The sequence below is a fragment of the Haemaphysalis longicornis genome, unplaced genomic scaffold (assembly GCF_048455015.1).
Source record: "Haemaphysalis longicornis isolate Haplotype H1 unplaced genomic scaffold, Haemaphysalis longicornis Haplotype H1 scaffold_14, whole genome shotgun sequence".
Lineage (NCBI taxonomy): Eukaryota > Metazoa > Arthropoda > Arachnida > Ixodida > Ixodidae > Haemaphysalis > Haemaphysalis longicornis.
In genome coordinates this window covers 14,766,495-14,788,997 of record NW_027526245.1, presented here as the reverse complement: position 1 = coordinate 14,788,997, position 22,503 = coordinate 14,766,495, and the positions used below count along the sequence as shown (strand labels likewise).

Genomic DNA, 22,503 nt, shown 5'->3' with positions numbered 1-22,503 from the left:
TCGCGGCAGTACGTATTGTTTTAAGGCCAGTATAAGTGCTCTAAGTCGTGTTCAGATCTTAAAAGGGGTGCATGTTTAATCGAGACTGGTATATCTGTTTTCAGGGGATGCCAGTGTGCCTACGTAGACCAACTGGCGACTTTAAAGGGACAGGCAGCCGATTTTTGTCAAGTATATGTTGTCTACTCCAAGCAAAAGGGCATCCCTTAAAACGCCTTAGTGCGAAATGGTTTTGCTGGTAGCGCCCTAGAACTTTTAAGTAGAAATTTTTTTATCTATGAGCCGTACCATGACATACAGTAGCACGGCAACATACTTTTGTCTGTATGCGAGCTGAAAAGCGGTATGTAAAAACTTCTCCCCCAGCTAAAAAAGTTGGGAAATTGCAGGCTTTCTCATTCCTTTATGTGTTTTTGCAATGACTAGAAGCAGCCGGCTGTGTGTACTGATGGCCTCGTAGGATTTTGCATGAAGGTGCCATCTGTTGGGATGGACGAGAGGTAGAATGCTGGCTTCATGTTGTGGAGGTCGGGAGTTCAATTTGTTGCAGTTCTTGAAAGTGCAAACGAATATTCGGCACAAGAAATGGCCCTGACTCGGGCAGAATTGTCGAATAATGTACGAAGGTCCTTCACTGGGACGCTGCCATTGATTCTGGGCATAGAGGTTCGGTTAGCCACACTTAGAGCAGCCGAGTAATGATAGAGCGGCGAGTGACGTGTCCTTAAAATTTTTAAAAGACTGTTTAAAAATACATACGTGATTTAAACGTGTACAAATACTTGTGTTAGAAGCTTTTCAATGAGTGAACAAACGTTTCAGCAGTTTCAGGAACTGAAAGCGTTGCGTGTCACGTGACCAGGACACATACTTATGCAGTGCCACGTTTGCACACTGCGAACTGCCACCTTTCAGATTTTGGGAATTTTAGTGCCAAATTAAAAGTATTTCCGCCAATTTGTTTATAAATTGCTTGCGGTTGCCCCACCATATGAAATGCTGGCTTTCATGTGAGCTTGAGAACGTATAGTCGACGAATATCGGTTGTCAGGGGTGAGACAGCTGCGCATATTGCGCTTTTTTTATACAATTCTATTTTCCTTTGCCAAGCTGCTCCAAAAGCATGAAAATTGCGCCAAACTGCTGCAGAAGAGCCCGAGAGGCACAGATTTCGATGCTCATGTCAGTTTCGGCGGGGACGAAAGCCTCCCGCATCCCGGTCACCGCTTTTGTCGTCGGTCAATAGCAAACACAAAAACGGCACAAATAGAAAGACTGAAACAGAGCAAACGATAACTTCTAAAACGCGATTGGCTTTCCGTCCGGGTTCGCTGAAACGGTCTTCCCGATAGGGCATCGCTGTGGCAACAAACAGGGCCGCCGCCTGATCCGGCTGCTACTGCCTAGTTCAGGCGCTCAGTGCGCATCCCCGATATTTTCCCCGGTTTATTTTATGCTATCAGCGGGGCTCCAGTCTATTCCTTCTATCTGTTGTGGCTCTGAACAGTGACGTTAACGCGGGATAAGGTTTGAGATTGGTGCCCGATTACGGGAAATTGCGTGGCTCGAAAAAAAGTAATTGAAATGTGGGGCCTACGACTTCGGTGTGGTTTGTCCTTGAGTTCGAAACGTGGTGCGTGCGTCTATAATCGGGGTTCGTGAAGTGAACTTTTTGGCTCGTTGCGGTGACATGAAACGCTGAGGTGTTGCTGTGTTTTGAAGTGCTTCGGGGATGGAACGGTCGACACAGAAGTTGCGGGCTGTGCGCTTCGCAATAAAGGCGAAGTGAAATTTAATGCCAAAATGTGGGTGCCTAACAGTAACGCTACTCAAATGACCATGGGGCGAACCTGCGCCCTGGGGACTGGTTGGGCTATGCGACCGTTATCTCGAAGTTGCTCAACTGGTGCCTGGGATTACAAAAATAATAATTTTAGCATTAAAATGGTAAAAAACACTCCACATTTGCAGAGCCCTTAAATTTGATAATGTTAGCGGCAGTTTTGTTGTTTCAGCCGCAACACTAATCTCCAGTTAGTAAAAAAAGTAGTGCAGATTGTACTTTGTGATACTCTTGAAAAACTCTTTCACGTCAGGCTGTTTCAATTTTCTGTGTATTCAAAACTGATTGAAAAGTGTACTTGACCCTTGAAATCGCTGAAATTATGATTTGTTAAGCTCACAAGATGACATATTAAATGTCCCTACCTGCTCCAAATCAAGATTCTTCTGCTGCTCGAAAAACTGCTTCCAAATCTGTTTGGGCTGTCTCACCCCTGAGCTATGGATAATGCAAAGTTAAAGCTTTCGAAAAAGCAACGCACCACCAGCTCTGCTGTTTTGTCAGCCACGGCATCTCATTTGGGGAGGTGGTGGAATTTTTGTTCGCTGTTGCTTTATCCACTGTAAAAAAAGTTGTACAGGATGCGAACAAGTCAGAGCCAGTTGGTGGTGCATGACGAGCCGTTTGCCGTGCCGAACATTGAGGACAAAGAAGGAACGAAACAAGACTCGGGGAAAAGTGGGAGAGCAGCGCTGGGCTTGTTTGGTTGCTTCTTGGTCCTTGTGGTTGGGCACTGCCAGCAGCACTGTTCTTGGAAAGCAAGTGCAGTCCTGACGCTCGGTTGTGGTGGTTGCAGAGCACCAGCTGGGCCAGCACTTCATCCTCCCCGAGATGGCCGACTGGTGAGTGTGCGGTGTGCTGCACTCCTCCTGCGTGGCTTGGCACTGGCTCCAGTGGCCAGAAGGTTTTCTCCAACTTTGACCTGACCTCTACCGCAGTGTACTCTGACCAGCCCAACCTGGACATCCGTCCTCAAAAAGACACGAGAAGTCAATTTTGGGCCGGAGAAGTGCGGCCGGTTTGGAACCCCCGTCCACGTGGGCCCTGTATTGTTTCCAAAGGCACTTGCAGCGGAAGGGCACAGAGCAGCCCGAAATAAGGAGACCCGGGCTTGTTTCGAGAAGCCCCAGGGGCACCAGGGTGGGGGGGCTAGCAGCAGCAGCAGACCCCCTCGTGTGACAGCACTCGCTGGGTGCTCACTTCTCAGCTACTGCCAGCCTTGTTGCCAGGCCCCGGGCAGGAGTGGCCAGCCGGCGATAACACATTATTTCCAGCAGATGTGACACAAGCAATGGGTTGTTAGCCTGAGACTTTAATGTTCCGTCCATTGACTCGTCTGGTGATTTCCCGGAGCCACTAGTCCTTGCGGCAGAACCGGTTGTGGACCTTGTGCTCTTTCAGTTAGTCAAGCAGCCCACGCGCATCCAGAACGACAAGAGCTCGGTCCTGGATCTCCTTCTTGTTAGCCAGAGTATTGTAAGTGGAGACCTTGATATTGTCACGTAGCTGTCTTGAAGAAAAAACAAGTTTATTGGAGCGAACTTGTGCTTCCCTAACAACAAAGAATACACAGGCGGCGAAACAGCAGTCAACAAAGTGACGTGCGAAGGCGAGCGTTGACGATTCGAATGCCGCGGCATCGGCTCCGCGGGAATTTATCTTTGGGCACGAGTGCTTCTGGAACCGTCGAATTACATCCAGAACAAAGAAGATTATTCTAAGCTGTTCACGTTAGTTCGGAATGCTCGCCCTATCAGAAGCGATAACACAGGCAGCATAGAAAGAAAGAATGGAACACGTGCTTCTTGGCACCCCATAACGCAAATAACACAGAACGACGCAGCCGGGCTGTAAAACATAAACAAACAAACCCATACACAAGTGATGGAAGGAATTTCAGATCGTAAGATGGTTTTCTTGTCGATCCCTGGAAATCGCATTGCCAAAACAGAAAAAAACAGATTACAGTTTTTTCACGTGCTCAACATGTGGACACTATTGACGCTCTAGATTCAATAGTGTCTAGATAGTCTCTAGATTCTAGACGTTCTGTTCTCTTTTCGAGTGTTCTGTGGATGAATGACATGCTGCGGCATTTTTTTAAATCATTTTTTAAATAGTTCAATGCATTACAAAAATGCATTGAACGATTTGTGCCGTTCAGGGAAATTGTCAGCTCCAGGGTTAATCCATGGATAACTAGGGAAATAGTGCGGATGGGACAAAAGACTAAAAAAATTAAGAAAACAACATGTACAGTCTCCATCAGTAGCTAATAGTGAAAAACTTGCGGCAATGCGCAAAAGCCTTCAAGAAAGCATTAAAAAAGCTCAGGAATTTTACCACAAAGTAGCCATGAAAAATTTTCTTCTTTCGTCTCCGGAAAAATTCTGGCGTCATTTCTCTTCAAACAACAAGTCAAATTGTAGTTAATGGCGAAACCGTTCTTTTGAATTCTTCTTTAGCAAAAATACAAGCTTGGTGCTCAACTTGGCAAATGAGTGTTAACAAGAATAAAACGGCAGCCATGTCAATTACGCGTAAACGGCATCCCCTAAGTTTTCCATATTCCATAGATAATCACACTCTTTCCGTTGTAGAAAGGTACCAATATTTAGGCATAATTATTACTTTAGACCTCAGATGGAATGAACACATTCCGTACACTAAAAATAAAGGCATGCGTAGACTTGGATGCCTTCGAAGGTCATTGCGAGAATCAACCGAAGAAATAAAGTTAATAGCTTACAAAACTTTTATTAGGCCCTCCCTCGAGTGTGCATCAGTTATCTGGGATCCGTACTCAAAAACATTATAAACTAGAACTTGTTCAGAGGAAAGCCATCAGATTTGTTCCTAATTGCTATCGCTGGTGGGTGTATGTAGCTTCACTGTTGACTGAATCAGAGCTGGATAAGAGACGTCAACGTGAACGGCTCAAGTTTTTGTACTCCCTTTACCATGACAAGCTGTGGCTGTCACGCGTCACCTTGGTAAAAGAATGGATTCCGGACTTTAAGGTTGGTAAAGGTATTGCGAAGGTATTACATACAGAGAAACATCCCTAAATGGCTTTCAGTTCATAAGCTATATCTATTTGTCCCTATAGTTTCTTACAGGCCATTCCCATACCGCACGTTTTGTCGTTTGGGTAGTGGGGTGTCAGTTGTCGCTTAGGTGGCTCCCTGAGCGCAGCGCTGTGAAGATGGTGATGGAGCCAGTGGGACGAAGCCGCTAGTGCGTGTGTGCCCGTGCAATCCGGCAGAGCGGAGCCGCTGTTGCCCAGGAGCACCCACATCGACTGCTTGAGGAGGCCAACGGGGCAGTGCCGCTGCTGCCTTGCGGTGCCTTGCAGACCTCGGGTCCCGCCTCCTGCTCTTCGTCTTCCTTCTCCCTTTTCCTCTTCTTTTCTCCACCAGCTTCCAGAAATTTCTCGCTTCTTAGTCTCTTCTTCTTCATCGGCTTAGCCGTCTTCGCACCTTGACTCCTCACACTGGCAATAGGCAAGAATGATTTTATCGACCTGTTTAGTAAGCGCGCGACGCGATTACACCAGTCCAAAAACGTAAAGGATTTCAACTGTAAGACAGACACGTTGAAAAGCTTTGTTCCCGAGAATGGAATCTACTTTCACCCAATGATATTGATTGCGGCACACTGGGTTCTTTTGCCAGAGCATTGTCAGATTATCTGTAGTTTTTTTTTTTGTATCTTTTTCGTCGATCCGCTTTCCTAGTATTGCGACATGAGCAACTGACATGTGATTGTGGAACAATAAGGTCGCTCTACTGTGTTTTTTTATGACTTAGATTCTAGCTCTGCTCTGATCTCGCGGTGCGCCTCGGTGCTGCTACTATTTACAATGCCCTCTTTGTACAAATTGTACAATCTTTGACTGCTGGGGTGGGGATACCTTTCTCTAATTTTCATTTCTGTCCCGCATAACTTCAACATCGCTTACAGGTTGAGCCGTGCACAACTCTAGACACTGGCTTGAAGTTCCGTCGGACGTAACTTTAGTTTTCCACTTTGGGTTGCGGCGGACGTAACTGTAGACACTGCGTTTTATAACAAGCACGAAGCCAGCAAAAGCAGCAGCAGTGGCAGAGCACATGGCACGGAACCACATCTTCCCCGCAGGGGGCACCTTGTGTACTCAAGGTGTTTTGGTGAGTAGCGCCACCACAATCCCGAGCTCCGCGGGGGTGCCTACTACCGTAGGCACTTGGTGTCTTGCAACACCACGGTTGGACCCACCCACATCCCGGCTGTGCGTGGCTTTGCCATGTCTGGGGAAAAGGGAATCCTGGTGGCTGAGCCAAAGCCAGGGTTGTTTTGGACCTTTACGGCCCCCCAGCAGCGGCAACACGCCACTTCGGCCCCCGCTTCTCGCAGACTGTGCCCCCGGTCTGACCCGCCCGGGGGGAACCAGCCAGTCGCCTTTTCCTGCCTCCCTCTCAGCTCTTTCCCTTTCCTATCTCCTCTCCTACCCCTGTCTTGTCATCTCCTTCCTTCCTGATCTCTACATTCTTCCTGGCGGCAAGGGTTAAACCTGTGCAAGGATATCAACCTTGGTACCAAGTATAGGGTTATAGCGGCAGGGTAACGGTTAGCGTGTACTTTAACGTCACGTTCCCTTGTTGGGCTCGGTGGTGGGCGACCGGCTCTGCCACCGAATTGATTTGGCTTTTTCTATCCCCACCAAAAAAACTGATCGGCCTTCTAAAAGGGGCTGCACCGAGGTAACTCAACTGAAACCAGTCTCCCAAGGTGAAACTTTCACAAAATACCTTGTAATCTACTCCATAGACGAAAATGCATCACTTGCTAAAAAATCTGTCTTCCTCATTGCAAAGTGCCTTGAAAGCGTTGTCGGCCTGGGATTACCAAGCAAAGAAACTAGCCTCTGGTGATCTGCTGGTAGAAGTGCAACGAAAGAACCAAAGTCAAAACCTACTAAAACAGAACACCCTGGCTGAACTCTAAGTAACACAAGGTCACACCTCTCAAGGTTACACCACATCGTAGCCTGAATACAACGCAAGGCGTGATCTCTGAGAGGGAACTGCTTCACGAGACAGATGAGGATTTGCTTGAAGGACTGAGGGACCAGGGCGTCACGGCTGTGCGGCGGATCACCATGCGTCGCGCAGGTGAGGAAATCCAAACTAAGCATGTTGTTTTGACCTTCGACCGTCCAACGCTTCCTGAATCCGTCCATGTTGCCTTCATATCCTGTCCAGTATGCCCTTACATACCTAGTCCTCGAAAGGTGTTTCAAGTGCCAGAAGTATGGCCACGGAACTCAGTCTTGTCGTGGCCGACCCACCTGTGCTCACTGCGCACGTGCTGACCACACCAATGATGACTGCAAAAAAGAACAAGTGAAATGTCCAAACTGCGGTGAACCACACGCTGCGTACTCACGTGCATGTCCCGCATTCAAAAAGGAAAAAAGGAATAATTCAACTCAAAGTCACTGAAAACCTAACCTTTGCACAAGCACGCCTGAAGCATGCCCTGCTTTCAGGCAGAAGTTATGCAGACGCTGCTCGCCTGGGGGTGGAGCGTCGTCTGGTGGATGCGGTCACCCAGTGCAACCTGGTCCCACCACAGCCCCCCGCTCAGCAGCAGAAAGTTGAGCCCGTGGCTTCTGCTGCTACACCCTCCTCTAGTGCTGTGCCTAAGGCCCCCAGCGCGAGCTCCAGTGCTGCGCCCAGGGCCTCCAGCACGAGCTCAAGCACGAGCTCAGTCCAGATGAGTGATGATTTGGCTCCATCCCAGACATCTGCAAAAGAGCAGAAAGCTGCTCCTGTGGTCACTGCTGTTGCAGCAATGTCCAGTGCTGTGGCTGCGGCCTCTAGCACAAACAGTGTCGCCACTGACACTTCTCCTTCGGAAACTTTGGATGAGGCCATGGATGTCTCTGCAAGTATACCTGCTCCTGAAGCACAACAGGAGCGCCGCTATTACGGAAGAACGAGAGAAGTGAGACCTGGGCCACGTCTGCTCTTAGCGGGGACGATAACTTTACTGACAGGGCGCTTTCATGATGATTATGATGAATGGTGCATACCCAGCGGGAGATTTAGCATCCTCCCGCGCCCAAGATGATCGATGGGTGAACAATAAATCCGCAGTCCTAACATTTTGGTTTTTCTGTCCATAAGGTAAGTCCTTGCCACGCGGTCGGGGAATGCTATCCCCTCTTTCGTCTCCACAGGTGCTTGCGCCGTCGTGCAGATCTCACGATAGCCAAGGGCCGTTTCTGCCCTGCTTCCAGAAAGATTTCAGGTCCTTCAGTCTTCCGGCGATTGTTCTGAAGATGATGGCGAGCAACCTGGGATGTCGTGTCGTCGAGCTGTGTTCTTAGATCAGTGTTGTCGTTCCCATGGGTTTTCTCTTCTGTAACTCCCGTTCCTGGCGAGCGCATTTTCTTGACAGGTTTCAGCTCACCATACGGCTTGGCCACTTCTTGATCACATATCTCTGTTTCCTGGCACTGAGCAGAAGTGAACAGCAAGGTTTCTTCTGCCTTTTCAATTTCAGTTCGACAGAATGACTGGCATTCGCCCATGACTGCAACCTCATAAACTTCTTCAACCTTCATCGGATCTTAAGAAGTTCCGGCAAGGACTCGCCCTTCACGGCGTCTAGAACGATGCAGTCTAAACCGTGTGGCGTAGGCTGTACGTTTTCTTTAACGTCCTTCATTTCACATGTTGCGTCGTCTACTTGGACAGGAACCGCTGAGTCGTCCTTTTCTGTGGCAGACGTAGCCTGGTGCTCTTCGCGCTTGTCTTTCGTTTGGACGCGCGATGCAACTTCGCTGCTGGCTCCCACGTTGTCAATATCTGGAAGGTTCTTGTGGCCTCGACATGGCACCAAAACCCCTTGCACCGACTCGGCTCACCATCCAAAGTTGAGACCTGGAGCTTCGGCAGGACAGCTGACGAGGTTGATGGACGCGAGCCGCAGTGAGGGTGGTTGAATACCGCATTGTTCGAGGGTCATTTGGCTTGTCTGCAGTGCCTCTTGTACTGACTATGCTGCCGGGTGCCCTTCGAGAGTTCAAGGCCGAGCGCAGACAGTTAATGCTACAATCTATGGTTTCTCGGTAAGCCAATGCGTCAGAGTAATACAGTTAAACCTCGATATAATGAAGTCGTACTTGGGGCCGCAAATTTCATTTATTCGAGAATTTCGTAAAATCGAGGTTTCGATTTTACAGTTTATTTAACCAGTTATTGGGGTTTCAACACTTTGGCCCTCGCCAGGCTACAACTGCTATGTAGTTACCTCTCCACTTAAAGCGAAATTTGTACTAAAACTGGCCGCGAAAATTGTGTGAATTAAGGCAATGGAATTCGGATTCCCGATGGTAGTTCATGTGTCGCCGTAAAACCGGTGCTTTTTCCGCAACGCCTCATTAAATATGATAGCAGACTCTGTTTCCACTTTTTCATTTTTTCATTTCAGTCACTACTAAATGCCGCTGTTAGTCAATTGAACCCGCATCCATGCACCGTGAACTTCACCCTGGCGAGGTGCTGGTTCGAAGTTGCGCGTCTTTTCGTCCATTCAGTGGTAGGCTTAGGCGCGGCGTTGAGGGGTGCGGCGGGCCAACAGCGGAAGGGTGCTATGAAACTTTCAAAATACTTTTTTCATGTACAAAGTCTCTGCAGTATGGGCGCGTGATGCAACCACGACACTCGAGATAAAGCCATGATTGTGAGTTGAGCGGAGTACACGCGGACCGCTTCACTGTAAGGAGCAGCGCTTACGTGCTCGGGAAAGCGGAAAGCTTACATTAAATCTCTTCCGGCCAAATTATATTAAGCAATTACTTTTATGCCCACTGAGCCCTTACGAAACCGATTTCTCCGCACCGCAGCTGTCCCCCGCAGGGGGCACCTTGTGTACTCAAGGTGTTTTGGTGAGTAGCGCCACCACGGTCCCGAGCTCCACAGGGGTGCCTACTGCCGTAGGCACTTGGTGACTTGCAACACCACGGACCCGAGCCATGTGGGTTGGATCCACCCACGCCCCGGCTGTGCATGGCTGAGCCGTGTCCGGGGAAAAGGGAATCCTGGTGGCTGAGCCAAAGCCGGGGTTGTTTTGGACCTTCACGGCCCCCCGGTAGAGGCAACACGCCACTTTGGCCCCTGCTTCTCGCAGACGGTGCCCCCGGTCTGACCCGCCCGGGGGGAACCAGCCAGTCGCCTTTTCCTGCCTCCCTCTCAGCTCTTTCACCTTCCTGTCTTCTTTGCTACCCCTGTCCTGCCATCTCTTCTTTTCCTCATTTCCACACATTTCCAGGCGGCGAGGGTTAACCCTGGGTAAGAAATCAACCTTGAGGACTTAAACATGGCTAACACGCATCTAGCGCGTTCCCAGGTTGGGCTCGGTGGTGGGCGGCCAGCATAGCTGCTGAATTGATTTCACTTGTTATGGCAACAAGATCTTCTGCATCCCATGATCGTCCTCCAAAACGGGGGCGCAACGAAGCAGTCCAGCAGTTTTTCACTCCTAAAAAGTCAGAAAATTTCCGAAAATTCCACGTCATGCACTGTGAAAAAGAAGGCTTGTCAATGAGACGTCTGTCACCATTCTTGGTAGCCAAAGTTCTAACGAATGAGCTAGGCAGCGGCTATAAAGTGAGCAAGTTGGGAAGCGGTGACCTTCTCCTAGAAGTACAAGGCGCAGCTCAGTGTGCCAAGTTGACGAAAATAACCTCTGTTGGCGACAATCCTGTGAGCATCAGTCCCCACCGATCCATGAACACTACCAGAGGTGTTATCTCTGATGAAGACTTTCTGAACTTGTCTGAGCAAGAACTCCTGGAAGGGTTCGAGGGCCAGAATGTTGTGAATGTTCAACGAATCAAAATACGTAGAGATGGGAAGGAAATTTCGACCAAGCATGTAATCCTCACATTCTCGACTAGTGTACTGCCCGAGTCTGTCGAGGCAGGCTACGTTAAAATCCCTGTGCGTTTGTATATTCCAAACCCCCGACGCTGTTATAAATGCCACAGATTTGGCCATGGTTCATTGAGCTGCCGAGGCAAGGCAGCATGTCCAAAGTGTAGCCTCCCCGACCACTCGTCTGACACCTGTGAAGCTCCACTCCACTGTGTAAACTGCAAGAGAGAGCACGCCGCGTACTCGCGGTTGTGCCCACAATGGAAGAAGGAAAAAGAAATAATTGCTCTGAAGTATAAGGAAAACATTACCTTTAGGGAAGCACGACAGAGACTGTTCCTGACACACACTAGCTTTGCCTATGTAGCGCGACGGGGGGCGGCGCTACACTCGGTTCGAGTTCCCCTTGGAACCCTCCCAGTGAGGCCCCAAGGGACGCCCCAAGCCCCTTCAGTGCCGGTGGCTAAGGCCCCAGCACCCCTTGATGCCAACGCTAGGCCTGGCACTGCAGTGCCGGTCCCTGCTGAAAGGCTAGCCCTGCTGACGAGGCTTCGCAAGAAGCCATGGACACAACGCCAAGCCCTCCGTTGCGCGGTACTCCGATAGGGCGCGGCACGTCGATTGACCGTTCAAAGCAAAAGACACCTAGGGTCACGGCTCCTGGGAAGGTGTCTTGAGCCTGGGAGGGTGACAGCATGGCACTTCCTTAATCCCTGTTCAGCATAAGCTGATGGTAACTGATAATGTAGTCCAATGGAACTGCAGAGGCCTCCTGAAAAACTTGGACGATATCTATGAATTGCTGTCACAACACCAAATAAGTATTATGTGTCTCCAGGAGACACACTTGAGGACGAACCAAACAAACTTCTTCTTAACTCTTTCGCTACCGCAGAAAATTGACCAATTTTTAGGGGTCCAAGAAAACATTTTTTTTCCTGCTAAAAAATTGGTTAGGCACTAATTGCAGGAGCACAAAATGCAGATTATTTAACGGCCTTTCCAATACCACCCGTTGTTTAAAGGTTTTCATATATCATAGTTGTGAAAAAAAATATCAAAATCAAAAATTTTGTCAAGTTGTCGAAAAAAATAATAAAAAAGGAGTTGTGTATATCAAACCACCGGTAGTAGAAAAAAACTAGAATATACATTTTGTAGGGAAACATTTCAAAAACACACCCTAAAAAAACTGTCGACTTGCGCGGAACAGTTTTTCAGATATAAAAAAAAATGTTAGCAGGCACGGTGCTCGTGTCATGCGGTGAAGCCCAACCTCTAATTCAAAATGTGCAATTTCGGGTGGTTCCCTAGAATAAATCTGGCGGTTTGACGTTATCAGAGGCACCAATTTGCCCCCACATAACGTAAAAACATCTTGTCAATGGCTGACTTTGCATTTACAGCGAGCACAATATTTGGGACAAGCACCCGAAGCGGAAAAAAACATGCATGAAGTTGAAAACGGAACGCCGTGGCTGATGCGTGTTGTCTTTAACGGTCAGTTATCTCTCAAAGCATAAAGCTGAGCTTTATTATCATCTTCTTACTCGCAATTGTAGCCTTGCTCGCAAAAATGAGGTACGATGAGCTAGAATCGTGCCCTGCGATCTTTGGCCGAGTAGCAGTTACACGCTAAAAAAGATCAGCACAACGAGCCTCCTCTATTGCAGCGCCACCTAACATTTTTCAAATGAAACAGTACAAAAACTTATCAGAGGCTCCGTCCGAATAGACAGTTCAACTAAGCAGCAACATTAGACACTTGGATATACCCTCGTATGGAAACGAAACTGGAAGGCGAACAGCTGGCAGTGTAAGGACGGTTTGAAGCGCTGTCCTCGGCGGAACAGATATCTGGGGACTGGGTGTGACCTTTTGACTTGCATCTGAAGTTCTTATCGCAGAAATCTGGTTAGGGTGGGGGGAAATCAGGAGCGCCGTGCTTTGTTCGAGGATCAGTCGCGGACGCTTCAGGCGCCATGGCAGGTAGCCTTGAAGTTGGGTAACTGCGTAGTAGCGCTAAATATGAATTTCGCGATGCAGAAACGAAACCGAAACTGTTGTAAACTGTTTGCGAATGGTCCTGGGGTAAGTAGAACTACCACAGTACTTAGAACAACTTGCGCAAAGGCAATAAAACTGCCTAAAATCATAAAGTAGCTTTGCAACCAGGCACTGCTTGACATTTTCAGCCGATTTCCGGGAATATTACTGTCAGAGCGCGAACCTGACGATTGAAAATCGTTTGCTAGTTCCCCATTCACGCCCTGATAGCAAAAAACAAGCGCTGGTGCAGAGTAATTACGAGTTGCACGCATTCTTCGTTGGTAGCCGTGACGCGCGATGGCCACGCCCCTTTTCCACACCCAGGTGATTCAAAAGCGTGTCAAAAATCACGTTTCCGTTGCAAAAATGAAAACAAAACTGATTTTGAAAGGCCATTTTCTGATCTAACTCCGAACAGCTTTACTTGTTCGAGAAACGTCTGGAACGCTATGAAAAGGCGCTCCCAAAAGTGTCGATCAAATTGATCGATTTTGATAGGCGCGGTAGCGAAAGAGTTAAAGAACTACTCAGTATTTAGGAAAGATAGAGATGGCTGCATGCATCCCTCTGGAGGAGTTGCGATTATCGTGCAAAAATCAGTGCCATGCCAGTTCTTACCGCTACAGACCAGTTTAGAGGCTGTAGCCATACGAGCCATTATCTTTAATAAACTGGTAACAGTATGCTCACTGTACATACCTCCAGACCACGGGCTCTCCAGTATGGAGTTTGAAACATTAGTTGATCAGCTGCCAGAGCTAGTTGGGGACTGTAATGCTCACCACCCACTCTGGGGTTCTGCACGCACGGATGTTAGAGGACGCCTCGTTAAAAAGTTTCTGCTATCATCTGGAGCGTGCATACTTAACAAGAAAGACCCAACATATTATAACACAACACATGCCACGTACTCCTGCATAGATCTCGCCATAGCCTCTCCAGTTCTATTTCCAGCACTCCAGTGGGAGGTCATTAATAACCTGTACGGAAGTGACCACTTTCCAGTAAGCCTTTTAGACAATAAACAAGACAACACTCCATGCCCACAAAAGTTCAAGGAGGAGGCCGCAGACTGGAAAAAATTCAAAGAGCTCTCTGAGTGTCACTACACACTTATAGACAACCTTGGTATTGATGAAGCTGCTGAGACTCTGACCACCCATGTAATTGAAGCTGCGCTGAAGTCCATCCCCCAGACTTCTTCTAGTAGGGTTGCTAAGCCAAAACCTTGGTGGAATGATGATTGCAGGCAGGCCCGTAAGGAATAGAATAAGGCATGGGGTGTCTTGCGTAGGTGCCCAGCGACTGAAAACTTGGTACTTTTCAAGCGGGCAAAGGCCAATGGCAGACGGATTCGGCGTATTGCGAAAAGAGAAAGCTGGAATCGTTTTGTGTCATCAATCACATCATATACTGACACGCGGAAAGTATGGAGGAGAATTAAAGCACTCCGAGGAAGTAACACTCTTACGCACCCTTTGGTCAGCACAAGTGGAGACACTTTACAAGACCAAGCGAATGCCCTAGGCAAGCATTTTGAGTATGTATCAAGCTCAGCTCACTATTCAAATAACTTCCTGAGACACAAGAAGGCAGAGGAACGGAAGATTGTACGTGATAAACGGCAGTCTGAGGTAGGGTATAATTGCCCCTTCACTATGCAGGAGCTTAAAGTGGCGCTCACTACTTGTGGTAAATCATCACCAGGTCGAGACCGAATAACATACACCATGATTAAGCACCTGCACGACGACACGCTAGAAGCGCTCTTACTGTTGTTTAACAAGATCTGGCGTGCAGGGCAATTTCCAAAAGTGTGGAAAGAAGCTATTGTGGTGCCGATTCTAAAGGAGGGGAAAGATCCATCACTTGCAACTAGTTTCAGACCGGTCGCTTTAACCAGTTGCTTATGCAAGGTCTTCGAAAAAATGATTAACCGTCGCCTTATCTACTATTTTCTTGAATGCCATGGTAGTATAGACAATCGCCAGGTGGGTTTTCGCTCTGGTAGATCTACAGCAGACCACCTAGTGGCTATTGAATCCTACATCAGGGACGCATTTGTTCATAAGCAGCACTTTTTATCAGTTTTCTTTGACCTCCAGAAAGCTTACGACACAGCCTGGCGTTACGGTATTCTTTGTGATCTGCGCCGCCTTGGAGTTTGTGGAAACATGCTGAACAGTTTGAAAGATTACCTTTCGGAGCGCACCTTTCAGGTTAGGGTTGGAAATGTCCTCTCGAAGATGTTCGTCCAAGAAAATGGAGTGCCGCAGGGTGGTGTGCTCAGCTGCACCCTTTTTATTGTTAAAATGAATTCCTTAGGAACTGCACTGCCTCGCTCCATATCCTACTCGCTATATGTTGATGATGTGCACATTGCGTTTAAATCATGTAATATGTTCATTTGTGAGAGGCAAATCCAACTAGCTGCAAACAAACTTACAAAATGGGCAGATGAGAATGGCTTCTGTTTTAACCCAGAAAAAACCACGTGTGTGGTCTTCTCTAGGCAGCGTGGTATCCGCCCAAATCCTGTTATTAAACTCAATGAAACACCCATAGCAGTAAAAAAGGAGCACAAGTTCCTTGGGGTTGTGCTTGATGACAAACTTTCATTCATTGCACACCTCAAACGCCTTAAAGTGAAATGTTTGGATACAGTCAGGATCCTGAAAGTCCTCTCACACCAGTCTTGGGGTACTGACACAAAGTGCCTATTGGCCTTATTCAATAGCCTTGTGAGGTCCCGCATCGACTATTATCAATCTGCCGCGAGAACAGCACTAAAGATGTTAGACCCTGTCTACCATCTTGGCCTTCGTCTGGCTACAGGCGCTTTCCGAACAAGCCCTGTTTTAAGCCTGTATGTGGAAGCCAATCAGTGGTCTCTTGAAACACAGCGGAAGTACACTGGGCTGAATTATGCTCTAAAAGTGACATCCTTGACCGGACACCCGAACAGCACTCTAGGTAACCAGGCAATCAAGCTTTTTGAAAAGCGACCTGCCATGGCTGAGCCATTCCTTCTGTTGGTGAGGGCACTGGCCACAGGCCTGGGAATATCCTTCACTGACGCTCAGAAAACCAGCTTTGCTGACTTTGTCCTCCATGGGATCTGTGCCCTATCTCTTATGATCTCTCTTTTATGAAGATTGACAAAATAACCGCTCCAAAGGAATTATGCAGGATTTTTTGTTTTTGCAGAACAAGTACAGAGCATCTGAGTTCTACACAGATGCTTCCAAGACAGCTGGTGCAGTATCATGTGCTGCACATGGTCCAAACTTTTCCACGTCAAAGACTATGCCTGAAGCCACATCTATATTCACTGCTGAAACACACGGCCTTGTATTGGCTGTAGAATATATTATTGAGAACAATGCCCAAAAGTCAGTGATATTCACTGATTCTCAAAGTGCTGTGCAGGCTTTAGTGTCAGGAAAGTTACAAAGAAATCCAGTCTTTAATCAATTGCTAAAACTACTGTGCTCAGCCCACAAACAAAAACTTGAAATCACAGTCTGTTGGGTCCCAGGTCACTGCGGCATAGCCGGAAATGAGCAAGCAGACAGGAATGCTGTAACTGCAGCTCTTCGGAGTGACCTAGATATTCAAAGCGTCCCGTACGAGGATCTTAAAGCGTACGTACGTAAGAGGCTGCGCGACCAATGGCAGGAAGATTGGAATGGGCAAACAGCAAACAAATTGCACATGGTAAAACCCAAGTTAGGTAGATCGATCCGTGAGAAACGAGACAGGATCACAGAGGTTACTCTCTGTAGACTGCGCATAGGCCATACCCATGCTACACATGCGTACCTATTGAAAGAAACAGAACAGCCACGCTGCTTGAGGTGTGGAGGGTCGCTATCAGTCATTCACGTACTGGTAGAATGCAAACTACTCGAACCGCAACGAAAGCTTCATTTTCCAGAATTGTACACATGCATGATCCCTCAACACCCATTGCTGTTTTTATCAGACGAGCCTCTTTTCTCTGTTAACCGTGTTTTTAAGTACCTCTCAGACGTAGATTTTTAAAGGTATGTGTCATATCACCCGTGAGCCGAGCCACCATCGCACGCTAGAACCCGGTGGGGCCACTCATTGCTACCGCAAAGACGGTGGCAAGGGGTGCACATAGAAAATGCCTGTCATAGTGACAAATGTTTTTACTTGGCCCTCTACACCAATTCTTTTTTTTTTTAACAGAAATTTGAGATACCTTTTATTATATATTCTCACTTGAATAATCCTCACCATAGTACTGGCTCTCTTTGGCCTTGATGCCCTTGCGCCAAGAAAACCTAACATCATCATCATCAGCACCGCAGCTGTCTATAAACGCTGGTGAAATGAAGATGACCATGTTCAAAGAGAGCAATTTATTGCCACCAGCACTCGATGTTCAAGCCATAGTGAAGAAGTCCGTAAGCAGTGCTTGGCGTTCCTTGACCAGGACGGGCTTTACGCGACGCTCGTATGCTGACAGTGCTAATAAGGCTTGCTCTTAAACATTCGTGTGCGCCTGCGTGCCTCCGCAGAACGTCCATGGCATCCATCACACTTCGGTGGCTGTCGGTTTCACCGAACTTCCTCAGGCTCTTGTTCGGAACACTTTTCTTTCCCTTGGAGTGCTCATGCTGCTTACAAGACTCGCCTAACGAGCACAACCTAGAGCAGCAGCACCGTGAGCAATGACGCGTAGAAAAAAAGCTTGAAGTAGGCTTCGGCAGCCTAGAGGGCGCTGGCGTAGGCAACGATGGAGACTTCCAAATGGAGGCCCCACTATTAAACCGTGCATGACTGCTACCAGTTTGTGCAGCTTCTTTCTTCTCTTTTAATTGTTAACTGTAGATTTCACCGCTTTTCTTTTATTTAGCCTTTCAAGAGTCAATGCGAGTACTGAATTTTTTCAATGTAGGGTCTGAGAGGCAAAATAAAACGTGCTTCAACCGGAATTTTGTTCTTCCTTTCTTGCCGTGACTTCGTTAAATCGGAAGCGCCGCACAAAATTACTTCGTAAAATCGAGACAAAAATACATGCATTTAGCAAAATCTTGATAGAAAACTTGAAAAAATTCGTTATATCGCTAATTTCGTTAAATCAAGGTTCGTTATATCGAGGCTCAACTGTATCCCTCAACCTTGTCATCGTCCAGAAGCTCCATAATTTTCTCTTCAACGTCATAAAGTGCAGTGTCCTTACTTTCCAGGAGGTCAATAGCCTCTTGAAGGTCGTGAGGAGTCGTGGAGACGGCTTCAATAAGATCCGTTGCTGCCTTTAGCAGTCTAGTACTTGCGTCGCGAAGGATACGTTGATGCCGGCGCAGCTTATCCATCACACGCATTCGGTCAGTCGTCACTACGTGGTTAGGGCAGCCATGCTGACCTCCGGCTGAGGGCGGGGCTAAGCAGCGTAGTAGGAGTCAAAGGAGTGGGGTTCTACGAACCTCGAGCCGGAGGGGACGTCGATGGTCTCCTTCGCCGCACGTGTTCATTCTCCCGGGTTTCGGCACCAGAAATATTACGGAAGAATGAGACAAGCGAGACCTGGGCCATGGCTGCCCTTAGCGGGGACGATAACTTTACTGACAGGGTGCTTTCATGATGATTATGATGAATGGCGCATATCCAGCGGGAGATTTAAAAGCCGCAGTTCTGCTGGTCGTGGTAAATCAAACAAATCGAAGTCGCCCAAGGTCACTACACCAGGAACAAACTCGGCGACCTAGGTAAACTACTCAAAGGGCCCCAAAAACACAGCTCCTTCTCTAATGACTTTTTTAATGGAAAAAGAACATCTCATGATCTGTATTTCTCTTCTTTTAGTATTTATGGCTGCTGAAAGTATTATCCACTGGAATTGTAGGGGGCTGTTAAACAACCTTGACGATGTATATGATATACTCTCAAACCACAAACCAAAAGTACTGTGCCTTCAAGAAACACACCTACGCCCATCTCAGATAATCTTTTTAACACAATACACTATATTCCGTAAAGACAGACTGAACTACCACCAGCCGTCTGGTTGGGTGGCAATTATAGTACAAAAATCTGTGGCTTGTCAACACCTGCAGCTACAAACCTCACTTGAAGCAGTTGCCGTTAGAGCCATAATTTTTGATAGACGAATAACAGTGTGTTCTCTTTATATTCCACCGGACTATCGCCTTTCCAGCGTCGAATTCGAAGACCTCAACAATGAGCTACCTGAACCCTACCTAATAACTGGGGATTTTAATGCCCACAACCCTATCTGGTGATCTGCGTGAGCTATTGAAAAGTTCATCACATCATCCGGCAGTTGCATCTTTAAGAAACATCCAACATGCTACAACAGGGCCCACAACACATACTATTCTGCAATAGATCTGGCAATTGGCTCCGCAATTTTACTGCCCACCTGTGAGTGGAAAGTAATTAACAACCCCTATGGCAGCGACCATTTCCCTGTGAGACTACTAGCTATAAGCAATAACTCCCAAGACACCAACTCACTTCGAACTTTTAAACAACATGCAGCTGACTGGAAAGCATTCAAAGAACTTTCCAGACTAACCCCTTCGCTAATAAGTCATTTAGATGTTGAAGCAGCCAGCTCACTTATTACGGCCCATATTCTTGACTGTGCTCAAAAAAGCATTCCAGAGACCACTGCTAAAACCCTCCCCAAACCTAGACCATGGTGGAATGAGGAGTGCAAGCATGCACGTTTCGAACAGAATAAAACATGGGCACTCTTACGCCGCTATCCTACAGCAGACAACCTGCTCAAGTTTAAACGGGCAAAAGCCAAAGGAAAGCGGACACAGCGCTTACCAAAAAACGAAAGTTGGACAAGGTTTATAATATATCGTCTATCAACTCTTAGACAGACTCTCACAAAGTATGGACTAGAATAAAGAAACTAAAAGGCTACAAGACCAACCCTACTCCCCTTGTAAGTAGTGTGGGTAACACAATAAAAGACCAAGCAGATGCTCTCGGCAAACATTGTGAACATGTATTCAGTTCCACCCATTACACACAAACATTTTTACAGCACAAGAAAGCAGCTGAGCACCAGCCCCTTTGTGTGAACAAACGCTCAAATGAGGGATACAATGCCCCATTTACGATGCCTGAACTTAATATGGCACTGTCCACATGTGGTAAGTCAGCCCCTGGAGCTGACAGAATTAGTTAAGAGATGATCAGGCACTTGCACAATGAAACACTGTCGTGTAGCCGGCACGGCGACACGTAAAAGTAAACACCCTACACCACTGTACGATCCATGACAATAACCCCGTTTAATCAGCGCGTATCGTTTATATACACACGAGCGCAGTGGCGCCATCCATTGTGTGTCCAATGACTCAGAAGGCCATCTGGTGTAACCGAACAACACTACATATACCCCCTCCCTTAACAGAACACAGATTATGTGCATGAACAGAAATAGTCACTACCCGTGACAGTAAAATTATAGTAAAGTCTCCACTGTAAACAAGTCACCGCACATAGTCCCTGAGTCTCTCTGGTGGTCTTCGCTCCCGTGTAGAGCGACGGAGGGGCACCGGCTGCTCCTCTGGCTGATGGAAGGCCTGTGGTTCGTCGACACGATCAGCACCCAGTCCTGAGGTCGTGGTCCCCGTTGGTGGAGGCCGTGGTGGGCTTGGCGTATGAGGAGGCAGTGCTGACCCCCCCCCCGGAGACTGTGCAGCTTCCTGTATTGGGGTATTTTGGGACGTGTTGCTCTTTGCCTTCGAGGACGGTGTCCGTGCTGTGGTGTTTCCTGCTGACCCGTCTGTCTCCATGTCCTCCCGCAGCGGTCCTTGTCTTGCCCCTGTTTCTTCGTGAACAGCTTCGTGGGGTACAGCAGACAGTTGGGAGGCATTCCAGGTACGGCCGTCCTCCAGGTGGAATGGCCATCGTCCTACCCGCTTCAGTATTTTGAGTGGAGCACCAAAACTAGGGGTGCCTTTCATTCCAGGTACCGGGCATTTCACCCGCACGTAGGCCCCCACTTTAAATTTGGGCTCCCTGGCTGCTCTTCGCTTGTCTGCATACACCTTATTTCTCTGTTGGTATTCGCAGACACGACGCCGAAGTCTACGCAGTTCACGGGCGGGATGGGTGCCGAAATCCGCTGATGGCTGGCCAACCACATCTAATGATGTCCTCATGTGGCAGCCATGAAGCAACACTGCTGGGGAGATGCCAGTGGCGCTGTGGGGTGTGGCTCGGTAAATACCCAGGTACTCTATAACAGTGGTCTTGATTGGTCGCTGCTCTAGGAGAGCTAGTTGTATATACGATTTCAAGACCCTGTTGAATCTTTCCACTAAGCCATTGGCTTGAGGGTGGTAAACTGCCGAGAAGAAATGCTTGATGCCCCTGTCCGCAAGGAAGCACTCGAATTCACTCGACGTAAACTGTCGGCCGTGATCCGAGACCAGTTCAGTAGGGTAACCCTCTCGCGCAAAGACAGCAAGCAGGAAGTCGATCACCGTGCGAGAAGTGATGTCCCTGCAGAACGCAATCTCTGGCCATCTGGAGTAGTAGTCCACTACCACGATGGCAAATCGACAGTCAGCCGGTGCACGCTCAAAGGGGCCCATTATGTCTATGGATATTTTGTCCCAGGGCCTGTCAGGAAGCGGGACAGGCTGGAGTGGTGCTTGCCAGTTCTTGACACTTGTCCGAGGCTTGGCAGACGCTGCAGCTACGGACGGCGGCCTCCACATGCTTGTCGAGGCAAGGCCACCAGTACTTTTCCCTGATGCGCTGCTTAGTCTTCACAATTCCCGGGTGCGACTCATGAGCTAACTGGATGAATGTATCCCTTAGCTTGGCAGGCACTACAACGCGTTCTGCTCGCAGAACCAACCCATCTACTACCGAGAGCTCGTCTCGTATTTCGTAGTACGGCGTCAGTTCTGCGGCAAGTCTTTTCCTTGTTGGCCATGATGACTGGACAAAGTGCACGACCTGCCGTAGTATGTCATCCGCAGCGGTAGCAATCTGAAGATTGCCCCAGTGTACAGACGATGTAACCAAGGACACAACCTCTTCATCAACCTGGAAGCCACCTTCTGTGTCTGGCACGGGCAGTCTGGACAAGGCATCTGCTACCTGGTTGTGGGCTCCGCTGCGGTACTGTATTTTGAAGTTGTAGCGCAGCAGTCGTGCGGTCCACCTTGCGATACGAAGTGGCCGCTGTCCTGTGCTACGGGACGAGAGCAATGCCACCAAAGCCTGGTGATCCGTCAGTAGCGTAAATGATCGGCCCCAGAGGTAAACGTGCCACTTCTCGCAGGCCCAGAGACAGGCAAGGGCCTCACGCTCTCCAGCCGAGTATTTCCGTTCTGTCTCTGTTAATGTCCGCGATGCAAATGCCACAGTCCGCACATGGGACCCCTCCACTTGCTGCAGTACGGCACCGAGACCGTACGCAGAGGCATCTGTTGCGACAGTAACCGGTAGCGTCTGGTCAAACATTCGGAGGACCTTGTGGGATGCTAGAAGTCTTTTTACTCCCGCGAAGCTCTCTTTCGCGGCGTCGTCCCAGTCGAAGTGCACGTCTTTGCGAAGTAGACGGCGCATTGGCTCTACTTCCTCTGCCAGTCGCGGCACGAATTTAGAATAGTATTCAACTAGCCCCAAAAAGGAGCGTAGCGTGGCTGCATCTTTAGG

The 22,503-nt window shown here is 48.3% G+C and overlaps 1 protein-coding gene across 6 annotated transcripts in view; it reads left to right on the top strand.

Moving 5' to 3' along the window:
• Nucleotides 1-22,503, top strand: part of Git (ARF GTPase-activating protein GIT1) — a 340,959-nt gene that overhangs the window by 69,939 nt on the left and 248,517 nt on the right. For all 6 annotated transcript variants that reach the window (XM_077695261.1, XM_077695259.1, XM_077695260.1 and 3 more), the window contains one exon: nucleotides 2,640-2,685. In XM_077695261.1, the coding sequence (XP_077551387.1) occupies nucleotides 2,640-2,685 (46 nt within the window). The remainder of the gene's footprint in view (nucleotides 1-2,639; nucleotides 2,686-22,503) is intronic.